The sequence below is a fragment of the Hemitrygon akajei genome, chromosome 8 (assembly GCF_048418815.1).
Source record: "Hemitrygon akajei chromosome 8, sHemAka1.3, whole genome shotgun sequence".
NCBI lineage: Eukaryota > Metazoa > Chordata > Chondrichthyes > Myliobatiformes > Dasyatidae > Hemitrygon > Hemitrygon akajei.
Genome location: NC_133131.1, coordinates 29,310,710 through 29,332,859, shown reverse-complemented (window position 1 = coordinate 29,332,859; position 22,150 = coordinate 29,310,710). Strand labels below are relative to the sequence as shown.

General features: G+C 42.0%; 1 protein-coding gene across 4 annotated transcripts in view; it reads left to right on the top strand.

Moving 5' to 3' along the window:
- The first annotated feature begins 593 nt into the window (after positions 1-593).
- The window catches only part of dhrs11a (dehydrogenase/reductase 11a), a 98,203-nt gene continuing 76,646 nt past the window's right edge, over positions 594-22,150 (top strand). For 2 of the 4 annotated variants that reach the window (XR_012099907.1, XM_073053532.1), the window contains exons 1-2: positions 599-931; positions 20,634-20,843. Coding sequence is in view for 3 of the 4 variants with exons in the window: in XM_073053532.1 (XP_072909633.1) it covers positions 800-931; positions 20,634-20,843 (342 nt within the window). In the remaining variant the exon portion in view is untranslated. Of the gene's footprint in view, positions 932-954; positions 1,134-20,633; positions 20,844-22,150 lie in introns of those variants that run through there. The other 2 variants (XM_073053533.1, XM_073053534.1) reach the window with 2 other exon arrangements.

Below are 22,150 nucleotides of genomic sequence, written 5' to 3'. Positions count from 1 at the left end.
AGATTATATTGTACTTTATTTTTTCCCCTGTACATACTTGCAAGAAAATGAATCTCGTTAGTATATGATAACATATAAGCACTTTGGTGACAAATAAGTAACCGGTTTTTGCAGCCTGGTGAAGTTATTTGTAACAAGATATAAAGGGGAGGAGGGTTATCTGTTCACAGAACTTCACCCACCGAAGTAGTGTGATCTTATTTCTTGGAAACGGAGTTATTTCTGCGTCTCCCGCTGTGATGAGCACAGTCATACCTCTCCCTCGGCATCAAATGTCAGCCCCAGGGAGGGGAGTAGGGAGTCTGCTGACCTTGCGCATGCGCAGAAATGTCTAGTGTGTTTTTTCCCGGCTTTGCTGGAGATATGGTCCTCTATAAATTTCCACTCAGTAAGAATACCACGTCCTGGCCTCAGAGGTCGTTGAGTACGCTCACATGATACTGGAATCTGGAGCAAATGAAAAAAAAACCTGCTGGAGGAACGATCCCGGTGCGGGTCGAGGGGAGGGATTGCCGACGTTTTGGGTCGAGACCCCGCTTCTGATCCTTGAGTGGTGTCCTCTGTCCCAGAATGCATCGCGGTGTACTACAATGCCCAGGACGCACCGCGGCATCGCGACCTCGCCCACGCGCTTCTCTGAGGACTACAAGTCCCAGCCTGCTCTGCGGCGGGTCCAAGTGCTGCGGACTCTGTCGGGAGTGAAGCGGGGCTTGTAAGTTGTGAGGGCGAACGAGTGAAGGGAATCGTCTCCGCGTCCTCCCGCAGCCTTTGCCCGCGGAACCCCCGACACTCGGCCGCGATGGAGCGCTGGAACGGACGCGTGGCTCTGGTTACCGGAGCCTCGGTGGGGATCGGCGCGGCCATCGCCCGGGCCCTGGTCCAGCACGGCATGAAAGTGGTGGGCTGCGCCCGTAGAGTGGACAAGATCGAGGTAAGGACACGGGGAACCGCCGCCGACACACCGACAGCAGCCAGGCCGCCGCTGGCTGCCGGGCTTGAGCTGTCAGACGGCGATGTGTTCCCCAGAGCGACGTGGGTTCGCGCCCGTCCGGCGGCGGAATAATTGTTCCTCGCCGAAGGACTGTTGGAAAGTTGGGCAGTTCCATCTGTCACGACCATCGGAGGTTGTGGAGGTGAGATCGCCAGCCCGGTGCGGTAGGGTTGTGGGGGTGTATAGTTGACAGGGTTCCTGTGTCCCTCTGGTCAACACTTTACCTTGAAATCCCTGGATCGTACGCGGTCAGCTATTCCCTCCAGTTTGCAAGCGAGGGCAATTCATCTCGTCTGCTGCAGAAGGGACACCATGTGTAGCATTGTTTAAACGGCCAGTATACTTATCTCACCGTAACGAGTGAGAATAATTATATGGGCTTGATGTCCGTAAACTGAGGTGACCATTTCTTCAGCTCAAATTGTTATTACTGTGCCGTTCAATTGGAGACATTTGCTGGTTGAATACGCCGACTGTAAATTGTACGGTACATGTCTATTTTTTTTGTTACTTTCGTTTTTATTTGATTGCGCGCTGCTGTTGTCTAAGCGACACTTGGGTCGTTTTACCAAATTAACATTTGTCATCTCGTTGCATTATTATTTCTTAGTGTTTCTCTTTATCTGCATTCCCCCACTTCTTCCAACCTGTCTGTCTTAATAAACACTCAGCGGGCAGCCTGTTCTTCTCGTAGCCGGATTCACGGAAGTAACCGCCGTGTGTGTTGGAAGTAGTTCCTGAATATTGTGTCCCTCCTCTCTGACAACCAGGGTCAGATCTCCCACTTGCTACCTTTTTATTTGCGCGGAGGGAAACGCGTTTGGGTGGTAGAGAGCAGTGTCTTACGCAGATTCCTTTCTTGTCTGCTCATGCAATGACTGAATAAACTGTATTAACTATTATTTATCAGTTACAAAAAGCAGCTACTTTTTGTAGAAACATACTAATTTTCACAGTTAGAGCTCAGGGGATGTTGTATTGGCCTTGACTATTTTTCCTGCTGTTATCACTTGGTATTGCAGTTTTTTGATATAGTTTTATGCACATGTTCACAGCTTTGAGTGATTTTATATTTAACGGAGAAGACCACCTTAAGTCCACGTCAGATTGTGCAGAACTTACATTTTTCTTTCACTTTGCTTTAAGTATGTTACAAATGGCTTTTTAATTTGCTCATTTAGATACTTTCCCTTTGTGCCTCAGTCTTAGCCTGTCAGTTCTCTACAACCGAACCACGAGAAAGTGTGCAGATCCAGAGCGAGACACACAAACTGCTGGAGGGACTCCGCATCTGTGGAGATGATTAGCTAGTGCATGTTTCGGGCCGAGACCCTTCCTCAGGGCTGAGAAGGAAGGGGGAAGATGCCCGAATAAAAAGGTGGGTGGGTGGGGGGGGGGGGGGGGGGAGGAAGAAGCTAGCTGGAAGGTTACAGATGAAGTCAGGTGGGTGGGAAAGGTCAAGGGCTGGAGAAGAAGGAATCTGGTGGGAGAGGAGAGTGGATCACGGGAGAAGGGGACCCAACGGGAATAGGCGGGTGCAAAGAAGTAAAAGGTCGAAGTGGAGAATAAAGGGTGGTGGGGGGGGGGGAGTTTATTTACTGGAAGGAGAAATCTATATTCATGCCATCAGTTTGGAGGGTCCCCAGACGGAATACAAGGTGTTGCTCCTCCACCTTGAGCACAAGGACCGACACATCGGAACGGGAATTGTAATTAAAATGTTTGACCACCGTGAAGTCCTGCTTGTGGCGGATGGTTCTCTGAATCCATTCGCTTGTGTTGGTCTGAGTAGTGGAGCAATGATGGCAATTAGCAGTCAATGAAGGGTGACATAGACTTGGTTCAAATAGATCCTGAGCTCGTGTATAAATACTAATTCGGTGCTTCAGTACGTAGAGAGAAAAAGCATCGTATAATTAAGCTTTGTTTATTTACAGAAGCAGAAGCTAACCTTTTTCAACACCAGAAAACAAATCACACCTGAACTAAGCTAAAGATATAACCAAATGACACGGCAGAGGTGATTATCTTTCAATGTCAGATATATTAACTTCTGAATGTAAGTGTAGGAGTGGCCGTCAAGGTCATGGCTAATCTCCTACCCGCGCATCGTTTTGCAGCTGTAGAGTGTTTCTCTGATTGGGTCTGTAAAAGCAGACATCCATTCTGCTTGAGCAAAGACGGAGTTCACCGGCTCGAGAATTCCCAGGCGTCACTTCCTGTTCCCCAAACTTCTGGTGAGGTTCCTTCAGTTTCACAGTTGAGTTCTGGAAGAGTGAACTTTCAACACCTTACTTGAAGTTACCGTTTAATATTTATACCACAAAGTACGCAGCACCTACAGCATTTGTGTTCCAACATACGCTGGATCGAGCGGTGTAAAACTGTCTTGAATGTCACTGCAATTTCCCCTGCTGTCAGATTAGACCTTCGACCTGAATTTGTGGCCAGTTTGTTATTGAAACTGACTTTTGGTTTTTACTTGGAAGAGAACTGCAGCTTTTGAGACTCTTCTCACAGTCAATGCATGTTGTCAGAGGTCCAGAGCGGTCATTCTAATATTAGACTTCTGCCTCTGGATAGTATTACATAACGCTGTTGAGATCATTGCAAAAATAATTGGGAGCAACCCTGCATTTTGATTATACAGCATTGTCTTTTTGAGTAGCTCCATGAACCCAATGAATATTGTTATGGAGGTGCCAAAAGAAACAGCCATGTATAGGTGTAGACAATAGAAAGTATTATTACTATTCTGGGCATCTCAGTATTATTTCTGAACGAAGTAAGTCTTTGAATAATGTCACGTTTGTGGTGTTGATTGTGCTGTGACAATGGGTATTCTTCAGAGGTTTGATCATACTTGAGACGTGATTTCCTGATTATCATTGGACTGATATCATGTGACAGATGAAGCTTGACAGGTCTTCACCGCCAGGCCGTGCCCTTTTCTCCCTGCTGCCAGCAGGTTAAAGGTACAGATGCTCCAGGACTCACACTGTCAGGTTCAGGAACAGTTCCTGCCCCGCAACCATCAGGCGCTTGAACACGAAGGGTTAACTACACTCCTCCTGCACCTGGTGTTCCCACAACCGATAGTCTCACTTTAAGGACTCCGTTATTTCATGCTCGTTATTTATTGCTATTTATTTACATTTGCCCAGCTTCTTGTTCTTTGAACCTGTTTACAGTCACTGTTCTATAGATTTGCAGAGTACCCCAGCAGGAAAAAGAATTTTACAATTGCGTGTGGTGACAGGTCTGTGCTCTGATAATAAATTTTACTTTGAACTTTGAATCTGTTCAATGTATTTTCCGGAAGACTACACCCTTACTAATGCATCATTTGACTTGGGAGAAATGAAGCTGCCAACCACGTAGAGAACCAAAGAGCTGAAAATATTGCTGCTTTCGCTAGAAAGAGTGGCAATGACCTAAAGGTCTGCTGGGAGGAAGTGCGGCACAGATGAGTTTTGTAGTTGAAGAAGGGAGATATGTATAATGAGTGCAGTGAAGTTCACAGTATGTATACTTTAGAACCATAGAACATTACAGCACAGAAACAGGCCTTTTGGCCCTTCTTGGCTGTGCCGAACCATTTTTCTGCCTAGTCCCACTGACCTGCACCTGGACCATATCCCTCTGTACCGCTCTCATCCATGTACCTGTCCAAGTTTTTCTTAAATGTTAAAAGTGAGCCCACATTTACCACTTCATCTGGCAGCTCATTTCACACTCCCACCACTCTCTGTGTGAAGAAGCCCCCCCCCCCCCATGTTCCCTTTAAACCTTTTCCCCTTCGCCCTTAACCCATGTCCTCTGGTTTTTTTTCTCCCCTAGCCTCAGTGGAAAAAAGCCTGCTTGCATTCACTCTATCTATACCCATCATCATTTTATATACCTCTATCAAGTCTCCCCTCATTCTTCTACGCTCCAGGGAATACAGTCCTAACCTATTCAACCTTTCTCTGTAACTCAGTTTCTCAAGTCCCAGCAACATCCTTGTAAACCTTCTCTGCACTCTTTCAACCTTATTAATTTCCTTCCTGTAACTGGGTGACCAAAACTGCACACAATACACCAAATTTGGCCTCACCAGTTATACAACCTTGAGATCCGTCTCCTTACAGGCAGCCACAAAACAAAGAAACCCACGATAAAGGACCGTCAAACACCCAACATGCAGGGGGAAAAAAACAAATCGAGCAAACAATAAAAGTAAGCAAGTAACATTCAGAAATGAAGCTCACGAAAGTGACTCCACAGCCACGAAGCCAGTCACAGCCAATCCAAGATGCAGGCCACGGCCTCAGTTCAGCGCAGAGATGAGTAAACCTCACGAACAGCGAGCTAAACACTACCCCGTCCCTCTCCTCCAGCCCCGACACCCCGACTGCTTAAATCGGCCAAGCAGCATGTCGTTTCTCACTCTCAGCCTTGATACTGCAGGATTAGGAAAACCACTGCTGATATTACCATGCATTTAGTCCGTAGTAATGCACACAAACTGCTGGAGGAACTCGGCAGGTCAGGCAGCATCCATGGACAAGAGTAAACAGTCAACATTTTGGGCTGAGACCCTTCAGCAGGACTCTTTTCCTTAGATGCTGCCTGGCCTGCTGAGTTCCTCCAGCATTTTGTGTGTGTGCTTGGATCTCCAGCATCAGCAGATTTTCTCTTGTTTGTGATTTAATCTGTAGTGCCTATTTCAGGGACTAGACATAGTAAATAGTAGGACGTGCATCAGATCATTAAATAATAAACAGGAGAAATGTGTGCACAGCAGACTCTTCTGTTTATCCAATTACATTGGTTAGAATAACTTTTTTAAAGTGGAAAAATTGTATTGGTTTTGTGTTTTATAAACATTGTTGTGAGAAGGGCCCTCTCACTATATTGAACTAATTTAGAACATAGACCACTGCTTCTTCCAGAAGCATTATTCAGACCCTATAGTCAAAGAAAGTCATATCTAACAGTAAGTCAAACTCCGGCAATAAGTAACTGTTAAGTGATTTATTGCTTGCAAGTGAGAATTGATGGCTGTGGAAATTTGGGGGATTGTTGATGGGGTGCATGGGGAAGTGACGGCCAGTCTCTGTACAGAGGCTGCAATGCCCAGGATGCCCATAAAAATTGTATGTAGTTCAAAGGAAGCATTGTAGATACATTGTAAATATAGAATTGTCCTTTGATCTTTAGCTTACAAAATGTCATGTAACATAGGGTCAAGCAGTCCTCTTCCTCCAGAGAGTGTCTCATTTTGTTGAATAAACCACTTCTATATCCACCAACCTCAGTCTCTCTCTGCTGACTTTGTTCACATTACAGCAATTAATACTTTCAAAGTTACAGAAAAGCAGTTTGCTGTGAAATTACTCAACCAATGAGTCTTTTTGTGCTAATACTTGTATTTGGTTGAATAGTTGCTTTTCGAGGATCTGCAAAAATCTTGGATGAGGCATGACAATTTGAGATGAACAAATGTGGGAATTATATAGTTAACCATCTGTTCCTTAGTTCCAACCTGGATGGTGGTCATCTGAAATTCCGACTGTTCCATTGACCATCCCAGGTAGTACCATCCTGTTAAAACGTTAGCATTGTGATGACACCAAGGGGAATTATTTTTATTTTTATTTTTAACTTATTTTTCAACCTATTGCTGCCCTGTTCAACAAATTGAGAAGGCCTAAATGAAAAGAAAAATAATTGAAACCATAAGAGAAGGTGGTATTTCTAGTGAAAAGACACTTCACATAGTCAGAAGGATCTAAGTGATATGGCAGTTGTGTTCTTCTTCAAGAAAGAAAACCAATCTAATTGCCACAGAGACTGACTGAAAGAGTCAAATCGCTCCACTTTGGTTAAAGCGCTGCTCTCCGAAATAGAAGTGAGTGTTCGGAAATTGTTCGCCAACCTAGTTTTGAATCTATTCAAGCTTAGCATGAACCCAAATGATGATTGTATTTTAGACGACACGCTTGACTATCATGAGATTATACAGGGATTTTTCACAGGAGTTAAGAAGAATCAAAAATAGAGATTTTTGAAATTTCGTATGCCATGAGAACATAGTATTCAAAAGATTGGATCTGCTGGTAACTAACATATTTGAGATTAAAATTAAATGATCAATTTTTGAACATTAATAGCCATTTACCTTTTATCTACAATATTTTGAAGTTGCGTTTTGTAATGTGTACTGTTTTAATAGAATACCAAGCACAATAGATCTTTTACATAATGAGAGTTACATTACTTACGTCTCTGTACATTGGGTCCAGAGTCAGAATCAGGTTTAATATCACCGACATACGTCATGAAGTTTGTTACTGTGTAGCAGCAGTACAATACCATTTTTGAGGCACCGCTCCTTGAAGTTGTCTTGGATACTGCAGAGGCTCGTACCTGTGTTGGAGCTGACTAATCTTACAACTCTCTGCAGCTTACTTTGATCCTGTGCAGTAACCCCCATACCAGACAGTGATGCAGCCAGTTAGAATACTCTCCATGGTACATCTGTAGAAATTTATGTTTTGGATGACACACCAAATCTCCTCAAACTCCTAATGAAATATAGCCGTTATCTTACCTTCTTTATAGCTGCATTGATATGTTGGGACTAGGTTAGGTCCTCAGGGATAGTAGCACCCAGGAATTTGAGATTGCTCACTCTATCCACTTCTGATCACTCTGAGGATTGGTGTGTGTTGCCTCGTCTTACCCTATTATTTAATTTTCCTTTTCCCTATTATTCCATGGTTCCTATCTCATCTTCCATCAAGATGTTTTGATAGGTTATTATCTTTGTTCTGTCATTTAGAGAACTGGTGAAGGAAATAGAAGTTATAGATAGGGTGGTTTTGGAGACAAATGCTTGTTATTTTTATTGTACAAGTTAGAGAGATGATGCCTTCATTATTGTAACCTCTTACCCTTTCTTATTTCCTGTCCTTTACCTTAAACCTCTCATTTCAGCCTTTTCCTCTCCAAGGAAAACAAATCTAGTCTATCCAGTCTTCTTGTAGCTGAAACAGTTCATCACCAATGGAAGCATGTTGAATCTGCTTTGCACCTTCCATAGCAATTGCGCCCTTTCAGGCATGTGGCAAACAGAATTGCACTATGTCCTTAGTGGGCAGCATCCGTCGAAATGAACAATTTGTTGTTGTTGCTTTGGATTTCCAGCATCTGCAGATTTTCTCATTGAGTTGTTATTCTTGCTCCTCTCCACGCGTTGTGGCACATTGGGTGGCAACCTTTCCATTTCTTCAGCATTCTTTTTTTTTTGACCATTTTTATGAGGCCAAGTTGTCAACTCAACGCTCAACCAGCACGTATGGAAAGTGTGCAAGGAACCGGCTAGGTTCGAACCTGAGACCACTCACCTGCAAGTCTGGTGCGGATTCCATTACGCTGCTGACCGGCCTACAACGTCCTTAGGCTATAGCCTAAATGGTGTTATAATATCACTCTTTGTTTTCTACCCTCTCGCTAATGAAGTAACAGGTATGCTTTTATTAGCCACCTTTTATCTACTTGTTGAGCATGTAAAATAAATGATTGTGATCTATTTACTGACAAAGTTTCTGACCCTATTTGCAGGATGTGACTCAGCATTAGGAAATGAATTCCTTGTATATCTCATTGGTCTTTTGGATGGTGTGTAATCAGTTGGTGGGTGGCAACAAAATTACTAAACATTTATTGCTAGTATGATCATTTCATTGACCTTCTTGCACAGGTGTAATTTTAGAATAGCATTACTTCAGGAAGCAACACCTTTAATATAGTTAGGAAAAAAATTAAGATTCGGGATTTCTACACGGTTAAAAGCAGCTGCTTGAGCTAAGTACTACTAAATCGTTGAGGAATATTTCAAGAGCTGTTGAATCATGATAGGATTCTGGGAATATTACAGACTCATGATTCTGCTACTGCTGATGATGTTAGTCTAGCAGCTTCACAATCAAGACATCATGTGATCATCATCTGATGTCTGGGACTGTTAAGCCATGAGATGCACATCATAGATTACCTAATATTTCATTACCAGCACGTCCCCGAGGCTTTCAAAATGGGAGTAATTTTGTCCTGTTGTGAAATTCAAATTGCTGTATCAGACTGATGTAAGCTATTGCAAAGCTGCCGCAGAAATGCAGTTTCACAACTCTTGCCTCAACGGGTCATTTGAGATTGCATCAGTGTATGTTTAATATGTGCCACTCCAACTAAATACTTAGTAGATGATCTGTGTGTACCTATCCCTACTGGCCTTTGTAGTAAAATGTGTACTACTTGTGTATCACGCAGAGCATGGAAATTAAATTTAATGTGCTATGAATATCAAATCTGTTGCATCACTTAGCATAAATCTGAAGATAGCCCAATCTCATATCAGTCCTCGGTTTTTCCTTTTCTGCTTAAACATACTAGTTAGTAATTTTTGTTGCTTTTATATGAATCTCTGCTTTCTCTAAATTGTGCTAAGGACAGACTTTCTAACTGTGATTAAACTGCAGACTATATATAAAAATTGTGATTAATGTTCAGTAAAAGGTCATCGATATACCGAAGGTTGAATTGTAAATCATAGCAGTGAACCTTTCAATTATTTCCAAGACTTAAAGTATATTTATTACCAAAGGACGTATAAATTATATAGCCTTGAGATGTGTCTGCTTACAGGCAGCCAGTAAGCAAGAAACCCGATAGCACCCAAAAAAAGAGCAACCCCTAATATGCAGAGAAAGAAAAAAATACAAATCATGCCAACAGTAAAAAAAAAGCAGCGTTTGATAATGATCACTGTGCTGTATTCGTGTTTGTTTTCTATGTTAAGTAGAGATGAAGGTTAATTTTGAAAGCACAGCAGAGCTGCAGGTACTTCAGTTGAATTCCAACTCCATCAACCTGGGAGGGGGTGGGAATTCTGAACTGCAGTGCTATTTTGACTGTTGAGTTTGCATCTTTTCGTTGTGACTACATGGGACTAAATTTCATATTGGCTGTTGCGACTGGCCATTGTAAATTAATTCTGGTGGGTGATAGAAGAATAATCTGTATTAACAGGAATGTTGAGAGGATCCGTTACGGGGAATGGAGGAATCGGAGAGCCGACACAAGATACAGCCCAACTTAATCATAAGCAGATATGGAGAAATGCACTGGAAGAAGCTGGGTAAATAGTGCTGCTGCTCCTTCCGGTTCACAATCTTGAAAAGGAATTAAGAGAATATCAATAAACTTAGCATGCTTTTCTGCATTGAGAGAATTATTAAGTGCTTTAAAAACGATGTAAGAAATGTTAACCTGGAGTTTTAAGCTGGAAAGGAAGCAGTGACCACTGGCACAAGTGTGGGGTGACTATAGATTAATAACGCAACAGATCTGATTTTGTGTGTGTGTGTGTGTACGCGCACCCTTAACTCCTGGTGGAGTCGTCGGGGCGCCGCCGTCATGACAAGCTTTTTGCACCGATCTTTTTGGTGATTGCTCATTGTACGGGCATCTGAAACCCGGCAGAGCCCATCCTTCTCCAGGTTTTTTTTTCATGAAGTCCAGTTCCTAGCTCGACACTCAACCCAGGCACGGATGGAGAGCGTGCAAGGGAGCCAGCCAGATTCGAACTCTGGGCCTCTCGCCCAGAAGTCCAGTGCTGATGCCACTACGCCATCAGCCAGTACTGATTATATTTAATAGCATTCAAATGTTCCAGTGTACAGCATCTAGAGAGGTCCTGGGAAGACATTTTGCTTCCTAGAAAGGGAGAGATCTGGGAAACACAGAACAAAGAACATAGTAAAGGAAGGTCACCCCATTGACTGCTGATCAGTCTTATTGCAAGTAGAATTGTGTCAACCCAGATCTATGAACTGAATCTGGCCCCATGAGCAGCTGTGTTCTGGGAGCTGACAGCCAGCTGAAGAAAAGTAAATTTCAAAAGCAAAACAGGCACCTTTTATAATGGACAAACTCATTGAAGCAATGCTGGGATGCTGCTCACAGAGATTTGAAGAAGTTTAAAACACGTACATGGGTGGATCAGGACTGGAAATGCGCCTGTATAATTGGCCATAAAGAACTAAGAAAGTATGTGAAGAAATGTATTTTAAAGGGTGCCTTGCAAAGTGATCAGCAGCAGTGACTCCAAAGAGTAACCACTGAAGGCTATGATCCTGGGTCTGAGATTCTGAGAAGAATTTGCCAAGTTGAACTCTGGCTGGGCTCTTCTAGATTGGGTAATATGTAAAGGCAAGTGGTATGTTTTGGATGTTAAAGTAATTAGTGTTGTGTAACTCTGAACTTTAAGGTTGTGAAATCAAAGAGTTGAGTAATTTTTGAAGTAGACAGTGCATCTTTGAGTTGTTTAAACTAATCGTGGTTAATATCGTTATTGGGCAAAGTCGTGGTGTGTTTTATTGAGTGTTGCATTTAATTGGCAACTGTGGGTTTCGGTGATGTGAACTTATTGATAAACATCCTGAATAGGGGAAGCAGGATTTAGAAAGTGGAAGCCTAAAGCCAGAGATTTGGAATTCTGTTTTTTTTTTTGGGCTACCTGATGAGCATTTTAGAACCCCTTGACCAGTTACTGTGCAAGAGTTGCACAATGACCTCAAATCACTTTAGATTTTAAGAAAATCTAAAGTTTGTAATTATTTTCAGAAAAGTGTGCAGGATTGAGGGAATCATTCCCAGTGGCTCCAAAATCCCTTCTAGAACATGGAAAAGTACAGTACAGGAACAGGCCCTTCAGCCCACAATGTTTGCACTGACCATAATGCCAAATTAATGTAGTCCCATTTGCCGGCACATGATCCTTATCCTTTTGCCCCCTCCCTGTTCATGTATCTGTCTAAATGCCCCTTAAATGTCATTACTGAGACTACATCCCCTGCAGTGAGTTCCAGGCTTTTCATAATTTTATAAACTCTACAAAGTCAATTTGGCCTCAGCCACCAAGGCTCCATAAAAACAGTCCAGGTTTGTCCAATGTCTCCTTTATAGCTAGAACACTCCAAGACTAGGTAACCTCCCGGTGAACCTTTTCTGCACTCTCTCCAAAACTTTCACATCCTTTCTATACTCTTATCTTTAATTCACCTTTTAAACAAAATACTTCAGAGCTGTAATGATTAATGCCGTGTTTATTTTTAACCTCTCGTACAATTTTAAACAACTCGTCCTTTTTGTGTGCACGTCATATCAGTAAGAATCTGAACACCCAGGAAGTCTCAAGTTATGTTATCTCTTTGGGCCAGGATTTGTTTATCACAACGGTGATATTGTCAATGTTTTCTATCATTAGTATGTAAAATCAACAGAGCCTCTATCTAAACAGCATGATAATGAACGGCCATAGGCTAGATAGTCATGAAAGTGCTGTTATGGCTGAGTTTTCAAGCGCTTTTTTTTTTGTGGTGATTATAATAGAGGGAAATACCAGCAAGAGATCACAAACGATGATAGTACCAAGACTAAGCAAGAAGGCACGGTCAAATTTCAAAGTAAAATTTATTATCAAAATGTGTATCTGTCACCATATACCACCTTGAGATACATTTTCTTGCAACCATTTACGGGAAAATAAAGAAATACAAGTTCATAGTACATTTATTATCGAAGTATTTATAAATTGCTCAACCTTGAAACTGCCTGCTTGCAGACAGCCACAAAACACGAAACCCAAAAGAACTCAATTTAAAAAAAGGCCAACACCCAATATGTAGAGAGAAGGGAAAAACACACATCATGCAAAAGATAAAAGCAAGCAACAGCATTCAGAATGAAATGGAGTCCATTGACACGACGCCTGGAGCAGGCCTATAGCCTCAGCTCGTCGCACGGCAGGACAAATTGCCAAGAAACTGGCGGACACAAAGCCCAGAGCACTGGAGCAGCCTCACAGCCTCAGTGTCGTGGAAGAGTGAGCAGAATGGGCCCAACTACCCTGCCTTTTCAGTCCCTCTGGGCCAGCATTTAACTTGTCCAGACACCAGGTCACCCCCCCCCCCCCCCACACTAGGACCCAGGCCCCGCCACAGTGATGTGCTTTGGGCCTGGACGCCGCTGCCTCATTCCAGCTCGTTCTTGACCTTTCCAGATCAGCCTGGCGCTTCAATCAATCCAACCTCGCTTCTGATTTAGATGGACAGGCTCCGAAACTCCTCCGCTCTGACTCTTCTCCGATTTGCTGGCTCCATCTCCATCTCGAACATGCCACATTCCAAATTTGTATTGCCACCTGCATGCCTCAACCCTCAAGTCAACTTTGCGTTCGCTCATCTCTTCATTGTTTGCAGTGGTGAAGGTCAGTTCAGATTGGCAAAAACATCTCCTCCACGATCTCCATCGATAGCGGAGCACCACAGGGGTGTGTACTTGCCCCCTGCGCTACTTATTGTGTGGCCAAGTACAGCTCCACCACTTCTGTGGGCTGAATCAAAGGAGAGATATTGAAAATAACAACAACTCACTCAATGTCAGTAACACCAAGGATCTGATTGTAGACTTCAGGAGAGGGAAATGAGGTCCATGAGCCAGTAATCATCGGAGGATCTGAGATGTTGAAAGTCAGAAACTTCAAATTCCAGGGTGTGACAATCTCAGAGACCTGTCCTGGACCCATCATATAAATATAAATATAAATAGAAAGCGCGACAGCACCTCTACTCCCTCAGGAATCTGCGGAGGTTCGGCATGTCGTCAAAACCCTCGGCAAACTTCTATCGATGTGTGGTGGAAAGTGTGCTGACTGGCTACATTATGGCCTGGTATGTGAACAGCAATGCCTCTGAGTGGAAAATCCTACAAAAGGTAGTGGATTCAGCCTAGTACATCATTGTTAAAACCCTCCCAATGATTGAGCACATCCACATGAAACATTGCCGTAGAAAAGTAGCATCCATCATTAAAGACCCTCACCATCCAGGCCGTGCTCTTTTCTTGTTGTTGCCATCAGGTAGTTGGTGTCAGTGCCTCAGGTGTCGCACCACCAGGTTCAAGAACAGTTACTATCCTCAACCATGAGGTTCTTGAGCAAAAGGGGATAGCTACACTCACTTAAGGACTCTTAACTTTTTACTACATGCTCCTGTTATTTACAACTGCATTTGCACCATTTGTTGTCCATTGCTCCTGTTTACAATTACTGTCCTATAGATTTGCCAAGTATGCCCGCAGAAAAAAGAATCTCTGGCTTGTATGTGGTGACATATTCTGATAATAAATTTTACTATGAATTTTGGTAGTTTACCACAGAAAAAGCATTATTAATAAAGTATTTAGTCATATTCCTTGCTTTGTGAACCATCAGTAAGCTGTCAACCAACTTCAGTAGCACCTTCTTAAACCCAAAGAAATAAAGAAATACAGTAGAATTTATTTAAAAACTGTATGTAACGAAGACTGACAAACATCCATTCAGGATGGATAAAATCAAAGGAATGACTGAATATGGTATCTGATGCCTAACCAGATGTAAAACAGTGTGCTTATAATATCAGCCTACATTTTACTAGGTGTATTCTTCAGTGATTTAGTGAGGGTCTAGTTTGATCTCTATTCTGTTGTACGTGCACTGGATAAATCAGAATTAGGTTTATTATCACTGGCATGTGTTGTGAAATTTGTTAACTTAGCAGCAGTACAATGCAATACATAATATAGAAAAAACATAAGTAAATTGATTACAGTAAGTATATATGTATATGAATAGAATAAAAATAGTGCAAAAACAGAAGCAATATATATTTTTAATTAGTGAGATAGTGTTCTTGGGTTCAATGTCCATTTAGGAATTGTATGGCAGAAGGGAAGAAGCTGTTCCTGAATCGCTGAGTGTGTGCCTCCTTCTGTACCTCATTCCTGACGGTAACAATGAGAAGAGGGCCTGCCCGGGGTGATGGATTTTTTCTTTTATGATTTTATCTACTAGGTTTAGGCTGTGTTTGCCACCTGCTATGAGAAAGTTGCTGAAAATCATCAGCAGGATTAAAGCAAAAAGCTTTCAACTGTGCAAGTTATATGAATTGCTTTGTGGAAGTTTTTTTTTAATACCCTCTTGGAACCGTGGAACAAAGGACCTGCAGGAAGGACTGTGCAGATGAATAGAAACTCACATTATGAAGGAATGATTGCCCATGCAACTGTTAATTGCTAATTTAATAGCCGTTTCAAGAAACCCATATTATAGAGTATAGGACATTATTAATTTGAGGGTAGTATTGTATTACTAATGGAAATAGTTGTGTTTGTTTGGGCCTGTTAATTTTGAGTTGTCAGCATTTTATAAAGAATTAAATATTGGAGTCCAACTATGAGCAGTTGCTTCATAGTTCATAGAAATTATTTCGTAACTTAGATTACAGTACAAATCTGAATTAGCAACTAAGGTATTAATGCAAGTAACATTGAGTAGTTGGGAAAATCTGCCAATCTGACACCACCAAAGTCCTGAGCATGTTGAATTTTTGGAGCTTTACAATATTTTTTATTGAGTTGTTGTTCTTCCCCAGTTTCAGAACACGACATTAGTCTTAACTGTATTGTCTGTACATGATATAACCAAATATTTTCAGTTGTAACTGTAAAGTTGCCAATTAAGTCAAATTAAATGCAGCACATTGCAAACCACACCAGAAAATGACTTTGTCCATTAATTATATTTATTTATTTAGTTCAAACAACTCAAAACTCATCATTAACTCTTTGGCTACGCAACTCTTTTAGTAGTTTTGTAGCCTCCAAAACGCAATAACTCTTTTCACTTACTACGTGTTCCATAAATAAACTTGACTAGGATTTGATGTGGCGAGTTTCCCTCAGAGTCAGAGGCTCGGAGTTGTCTTCTGCAGTTGTTAGTTTCCAGGGTTATTGTTATCAGTTGTCTCATGAGGCATCTTCTTATACATTTCTTTGTTAACTTTACAAACGTAGTTTTAATTTTATAGTCTTTTGTATGGCTGAAGATGACTCTTACCATTTATGTACTGGTTATTTGAAATCAGTTGTTGCGAATTCTTGCTGGTTATCAAAATTAATGTGGTCACCTGGTCCACGGGTATCAACATTTAGACTTGTACAATACTGTCTCTGGTACACTCTATTTCAAAATCATCTGTTTTTCATATGAGGAATATGTGAGGAGAAACTTTAGCACTATAAAATTGTCTCAGGTGAAAACGTACTGTAGCAATGACTAGCCAAAATGATCACATGCCACTGTGACCCCACTTTACATGGCCCCTTCAGCTTCATACTGATCTTCAAGGAGCCCAGGAGAACGAGTCTTAGCTTTATTTTGACTAAGTGAGGCGTGGGTGTATGACGTGGTGGCGTAATGCCTGATGATGTTCACGTACCCTTACATGTAATGAGTTATTTAACCAATAAAGAATGTTTTTGGCTTTTCCATTTAACTTTCCTGTACCTGACTATCTACAGTATATTTGGGCGAGTGTTGGTTGTCTGTGACGTAAACCTGTGTAGGAGGAGTTTTATAGTGAAAAAGCCGTTGCACTGGGCAGTTCCACTCACTCAAAAATTTTGGTCCAGTGGTACAAAGAACCGTCACGACTGGAGATTCCCTCGGCTGCAGTGGATAGCTATTTCACCTTCTGTGCCATGTCGTACCCTTCACTCTCCACAAAGCGTTGCAGCACAGCCTTCTTGGCCGCTGGATCTTTGCCAGAACTGGCTTAAAATGTGGGGGTAGGCGTGTGGAGGTGAACAGTATTTTATGTTACAACTGAGGAGGAGATTTCAGGCAAAACTGTCAGGGACAGGAAACTCTTTGAAAAGTAAGTCAGCGGTTAATCAGACAGAGAAGAAAAGAAGCAAAACTACGGAGGGACCCAGTAAAGGAATGGCCTGGCATCTCAGAGAGACCACGTTCCAATCAGCGTATCAAGGGAAATACTAGAGTGCAAAACACTATTCTTGAAGGTTTAGTGGAACCAAGCTCTGATGTATCCATGCGGATTGAAGGTTCTTATGCTAGAGCCATACTTGATATAGGTTCTCAAGTTACTTTGCATTACAGATCCAGTATTTGACTAATTTACCATTGACGCCACTCAATGCCCTTGAGATTTGGGAGCTTAGTGCTGATGATTACCCGTACGATGGTTACATGTTGTTGAAACTGCAGTTTTCAGAAGCAGTTGTTGGAGTAGCTGAGACTATTGATATGCTAGTGTTGGTCTGCCCGGTTCTGGTTGGAAAAAGGTGAAGCTGCCATACTTGTGGGAACAAATATTCCCATTGTGAGAAGGCTCATGGGAGCACGCAAGGAGAGAAATAGAGAGAATTTTTTGAAAACCTTGTCCGTTCACCCGGTGTTAAGAGCTGCTTCCTCCTAAGCAGGCTGATGAGCAGAAATGAGAAACTATGTGGCACACCCAGTCTAAATCTGTCATGTTACGCCCTGGAGGAGTAGTTAGTGTAACAGAGGACACCCCTTTACAAGGGAGGTCTTACTAGTTAGCATCTGAGGAGGTTGAAGATGTTCGGCAGCATCTGCTTTAAGTGAAGGGAGCTGAGTTCAGTCGGGTCAGGGGGGACTGGGTCGTCAGAGAGTACGAGTGATAGACGGGGAGGCGTCCCCAAGTAAACAGGAACAGTCACAAGGAGTGCCTGAGGCTAACTAAACTGAAGATGAGATAAAGAGGTCTCAGAAGGTCAGGAAGTCCCCAGATAGGCTGGCATATGATGCACCTGGGAAACGGAGTGTTGTGTCATTCCCCATGGTGAGATATGTTACTTCCATTTACAAATGGATTGGGGATCTTGAAAGCACAAAATTCATTTGAATACTGTGCTATTAATAATGGATTGATAAGTTCTGAAGACTTACAAAGTCAATACTATTTTTGGTGGGGAGAAAATGTAATGCCCTGGTTAAGAACATGTTTTATTGTATTTCTACTACTATGCTATGAGGTATTTTTATTTTTGCAGTTTTCTGCAAACACAGTGTCTTCTGTTAGTTAAGCTTCATAGACTAGTATTTTGACTGAGATAAGGAGCATTTGCTCAGCCTAGGAATGTTGTATCAACCAGCTGGGTTTGTTTGGTAACGTGCTGTAGCATTCTGTCCAGTGGGATGCCATTAAATATTCGAGAGGGCTGGGCGGGACCAGATTTCTGAAGGATAGTAGTCTGGTTTAAGGCCTTTTGTTAGGAGGTACAAAGAAGTGCACTATGGAAGATACTCGGAGAATCCCACCCAAAGGGGAGATCCTGTTGTAAGAAGAGCTTTGTGCAGATGAATGGTTCCAAGGAGGAAGAGGAAGAAAGTCAGAACATTCCAACTTTCCTGTTTGGTTGAAGCCGAACTATGCCAACCTTAGACATGTGTTGCTTATTGAAGGTGGCCTTCTCACCATTATCCATGCAATGCTGAGTCACTAGTCAAGTCAAGTCACTTTTATTGTCATTTCAATCATAACTGCTATGTACAGTACATAGTAAAAATGAGAATGTTTTTCAGGACCATGGTGTTACATGACACAGTACAAAAACTAGACTGAACTACGTAATAGAAAAAAAAAACAGAGAAAGCTATACTAGACTACAGATCTACACTGGACTGCATAAAGTGCGCAAAACAGTGCGGGCATTACAATAAATAATAAACAGGACAATAGGGCAGTAAGGTGTCAGTCCAGGCTCTGGGTAAAGAGGAGTCTTGATAGCTTGGGGGAAGAAACTGTTACATAGTCTGGTTGTGAGAGCCCGAGTGCTTCGGTGCCTTTTCCCAGATGGCAGGAGGGAGAAGAGTTTGTATGAGGGGTGCGTGGGGTCCTTCATAATGCTGTTTGCTTTGCGGATGCAGCGTGTAGTGTAAGTGTCCGTGATGGCGGGAAGAGAGACCCCGATCATCCTCTCAGCTGACCTCACTGTCCACTGCAGGGTCTCGCGATCTGAGATGGTGCAATTTCTGAACCAGGTCGTGATGCAGCTGCTCAGGATAATGAGCCTAGTTTGTTACGAGCCATGGTGAGAGGGTTACTTATATAATCTTTAACACGTGTATAGTGCCTTTTTGCAAGTACCTCTTGTTGCAGAATTAGGAAAGATCTAGAAACAATTTAGGCCTGAGATCAGTTGCCAGGTCCAGAGGTTTGAGGTTGGTCACTGGGCATAGATATTGGACTCCAGCGATCCCCGAGTATGGAGTTTGGGTTGGCAGGCGCTGAGGATGAAGACACATGATCCCCGTGGTCAGGATCTGTCGGCCCTGAGGACATGGGTCAGTGAGCCCTGATGGGGAAGCGTTTGTTTTGCTGTTGTTGTATCTGTCTTGTATGTCGGCTGCGTTTATTCTGCTGATTGTTGTGGACATGCTACGTTAGCGCCGAAAGCGTGGCAACACTTGTGGGCTGCCACCAGCATATTCTCAAACTGTGTCTTAAGAACATAAGGAATAGGAGCAGGAGTAGGCCATCTGGCCTGTCGAGCCTGCTCCGCCATTCAATAAGATCATGGCTGATCTGGCCGTGGACTCCTCTCCATCTACCTGCTTTTTCCCCCATAACCCTTAATTCCCCTACTATGCAAGAATCTGTCCAATCTTGTCTTAAGTATCTACTGCTTCATTGGGAAGAGAATTCTTCAGATTCACCACTCTCTGGGAAAAGTACTTCCTTCTCATCTCCGTCCTAAGTCTACTCCCACTAATCCTGAGACTATGTCCCCTAGTTTTAGTGTCAGTTGTTGATACAATCGATGCTGTTCATTATATGTTTTGATGTATATATGACTAATCTGATCTAATCTGAATCTTTAAATATTTTGGTACAATTTGTCAGCAGAAAATGAACACTTAGACTGTGCAAGGCACTTTTCAGTTCTTGGTGAACAAAAGTGGTGGGAAGGAAAACATGAATTTTTGTGGATATTAAAATAATTTTATTCAGAACTTTGTCCTATTATAGATTTTTTGTTTAATAAACATGCCTTTTTCATTACACAAAAATCATTTTGACATGAGATTTACCCATCCATGGCCATTTACCTGTCTCTGGGCCTGCCCATGCCACACGTAGGCCAGTGCTATCTTTTGGCCCTCGGGGTGATGGACATATCTACCACAGATGGTTCATGCAGCATCAACATTGTCTCTGGTGAATTTAGTGAAATCCTTTGGGGAAGGTTGCTGCAGAGTTGAAAAACCCTGTTGTGTACAGGGCTTTTCCAATCAGCTGGTAGCCTGCCTCTTGACAGAACAGTACTTGATGGTGAACATCTGATAAATTTAGGCAGTTTGCTGGTCATTGGTGTACCAGGCCTATTTAACAAGCCCTCAGTCTCGCCTTTTTATACATGCAGTAAACACCCAGGGGAGCATAGGACTTAGTCATGTTAATTAATGTCTTAGACAAGCAATCTTTATTTTGTTATAAATTGGTTGAATTTTGCATTGCATGTGAAAAGAGTTGTGCTGTATATCTCTTGGCTAAATATTCTTCATAAATTTGTCTAAAGAAATAACACTTCCACTTGCAAATGAAAGAGTTTGTAAATTTACTAAGCTGGAGTTGAAAATCTGACCACCTTTCATTATAGTTTATCGCATCAAGTGTTGAGGAAAGAAGTGTTTTCTTCATTCTTAAACATTTCCTTTCCTTTGCAGAAGCTGGCCGCTGAATGCGAGAGCGCAGGCTATTCAGGCACTTTGATCCCGTACAAGTGCGACTTAACCAGTGAGGAGGAGATTCTCTCCATGTTTTCTGCCATCAAGACACTGTATCAGGGTGTGGATGTGTGCATCAATAATGCAGGACTTGCCCACCCTGAGCCGCTGTTATCGGGGAGAACAGAATTGTGGAGAAACATGATTGATGTGAGTAGTTAAACATGAGCAGAGCTTTTAAGGAATTCAGTTTGCCCTGAAGCACTATAAACATTAATGCTTCTCAATGCAAAGGACATCTTGCTAGTTCTGAGCTTGTAAGAATCTCCATTATCGCTCTCTGTATGTCGTCTTCTCTCATGATAAATCATAGGCATGATAATATTGCTAAGTGAAACTGAGTAGTGAATAGATAGCAAGGAGTTTCTTAATTCGGCACTTAAAACTGATATTGTTTTTGTGGTTTTCAGGGTGAAATTATGAAAAGAGAAATAGTACCGTAGATTCCGGACTACAGAGCGCACCTGATTAAAAGCCGCTGGCTCTAATTTTAGAAATAAAATCAATTTTTTACTTGTAAAGGCCGCACCGGATTTTAGGCCGCACCGGATTTTCGGCCGCAGGTGTCCCACGTTGTAATATGAGATATTTACACAGAAAGATATTACACGTGAGGATTTTTTAACTTTTAATTAAATCCATATAACAAAAACAAATACATATTGCAAATGCTTTTTTTCGAACCGTGCCCATAATGCGGCTACTTTTAAATATACGTTGCGTATACTTCTTTACTGAACAACATTCCAATATCTCCTAACGACTGGTAAAAAATATATATACTGCAGCCTACCAGGAAAAGTTATTGATAGCCTTTAACTTAAAAGCAGCGTTTTGGCTCCGCCGCTCCCCCCCTCCTTTCCGTTTATCGCAAACTGGTATCCCACAAGACGCGGCGAAACCGGGTGTGACGTCATAGCATCCCGCGATGTAGTACAGAAAACAAATATAGTTAAAACACTTCTAACTTAGAAAATACTAACAAATGAATTACTAAGCGAAAATATTATAAACTAAATAACTGCCATAAAGGCAGCACAATGCTTTTCTTCGAGTGTTTTCCATGTTGATGAGGGTGAGTACAAATGACTGATTTACAATAATTTAATTGTGAAAGTGCGCTTGATTTATCGTACAATTTCATTGGACCTCTGTGAACTACTCATCAATTTTATTGGTCTACTGTTACGAGGCAAAATGTTTACGAGGCGGCATGAAAAAAAATAATGCATTAGCCGCTCCGTATTAAAGGCCGCAAAGTTCAAAGCAGTTCAAAATGTGGGAAAAAAGTAGCGGCTTAAAATCCGGAATCTACGGTACTTGCAATTTCTTTGAGCTTCCTTATTCTACATGGAACTAGATAGGTATACTTTCTAGCTAACAGCTTTCATGAGCAATCATTTTGGGGCCAGCATGACTTAAAGAACCAAAATTCAAAGATCTTTGGATTGAATTTG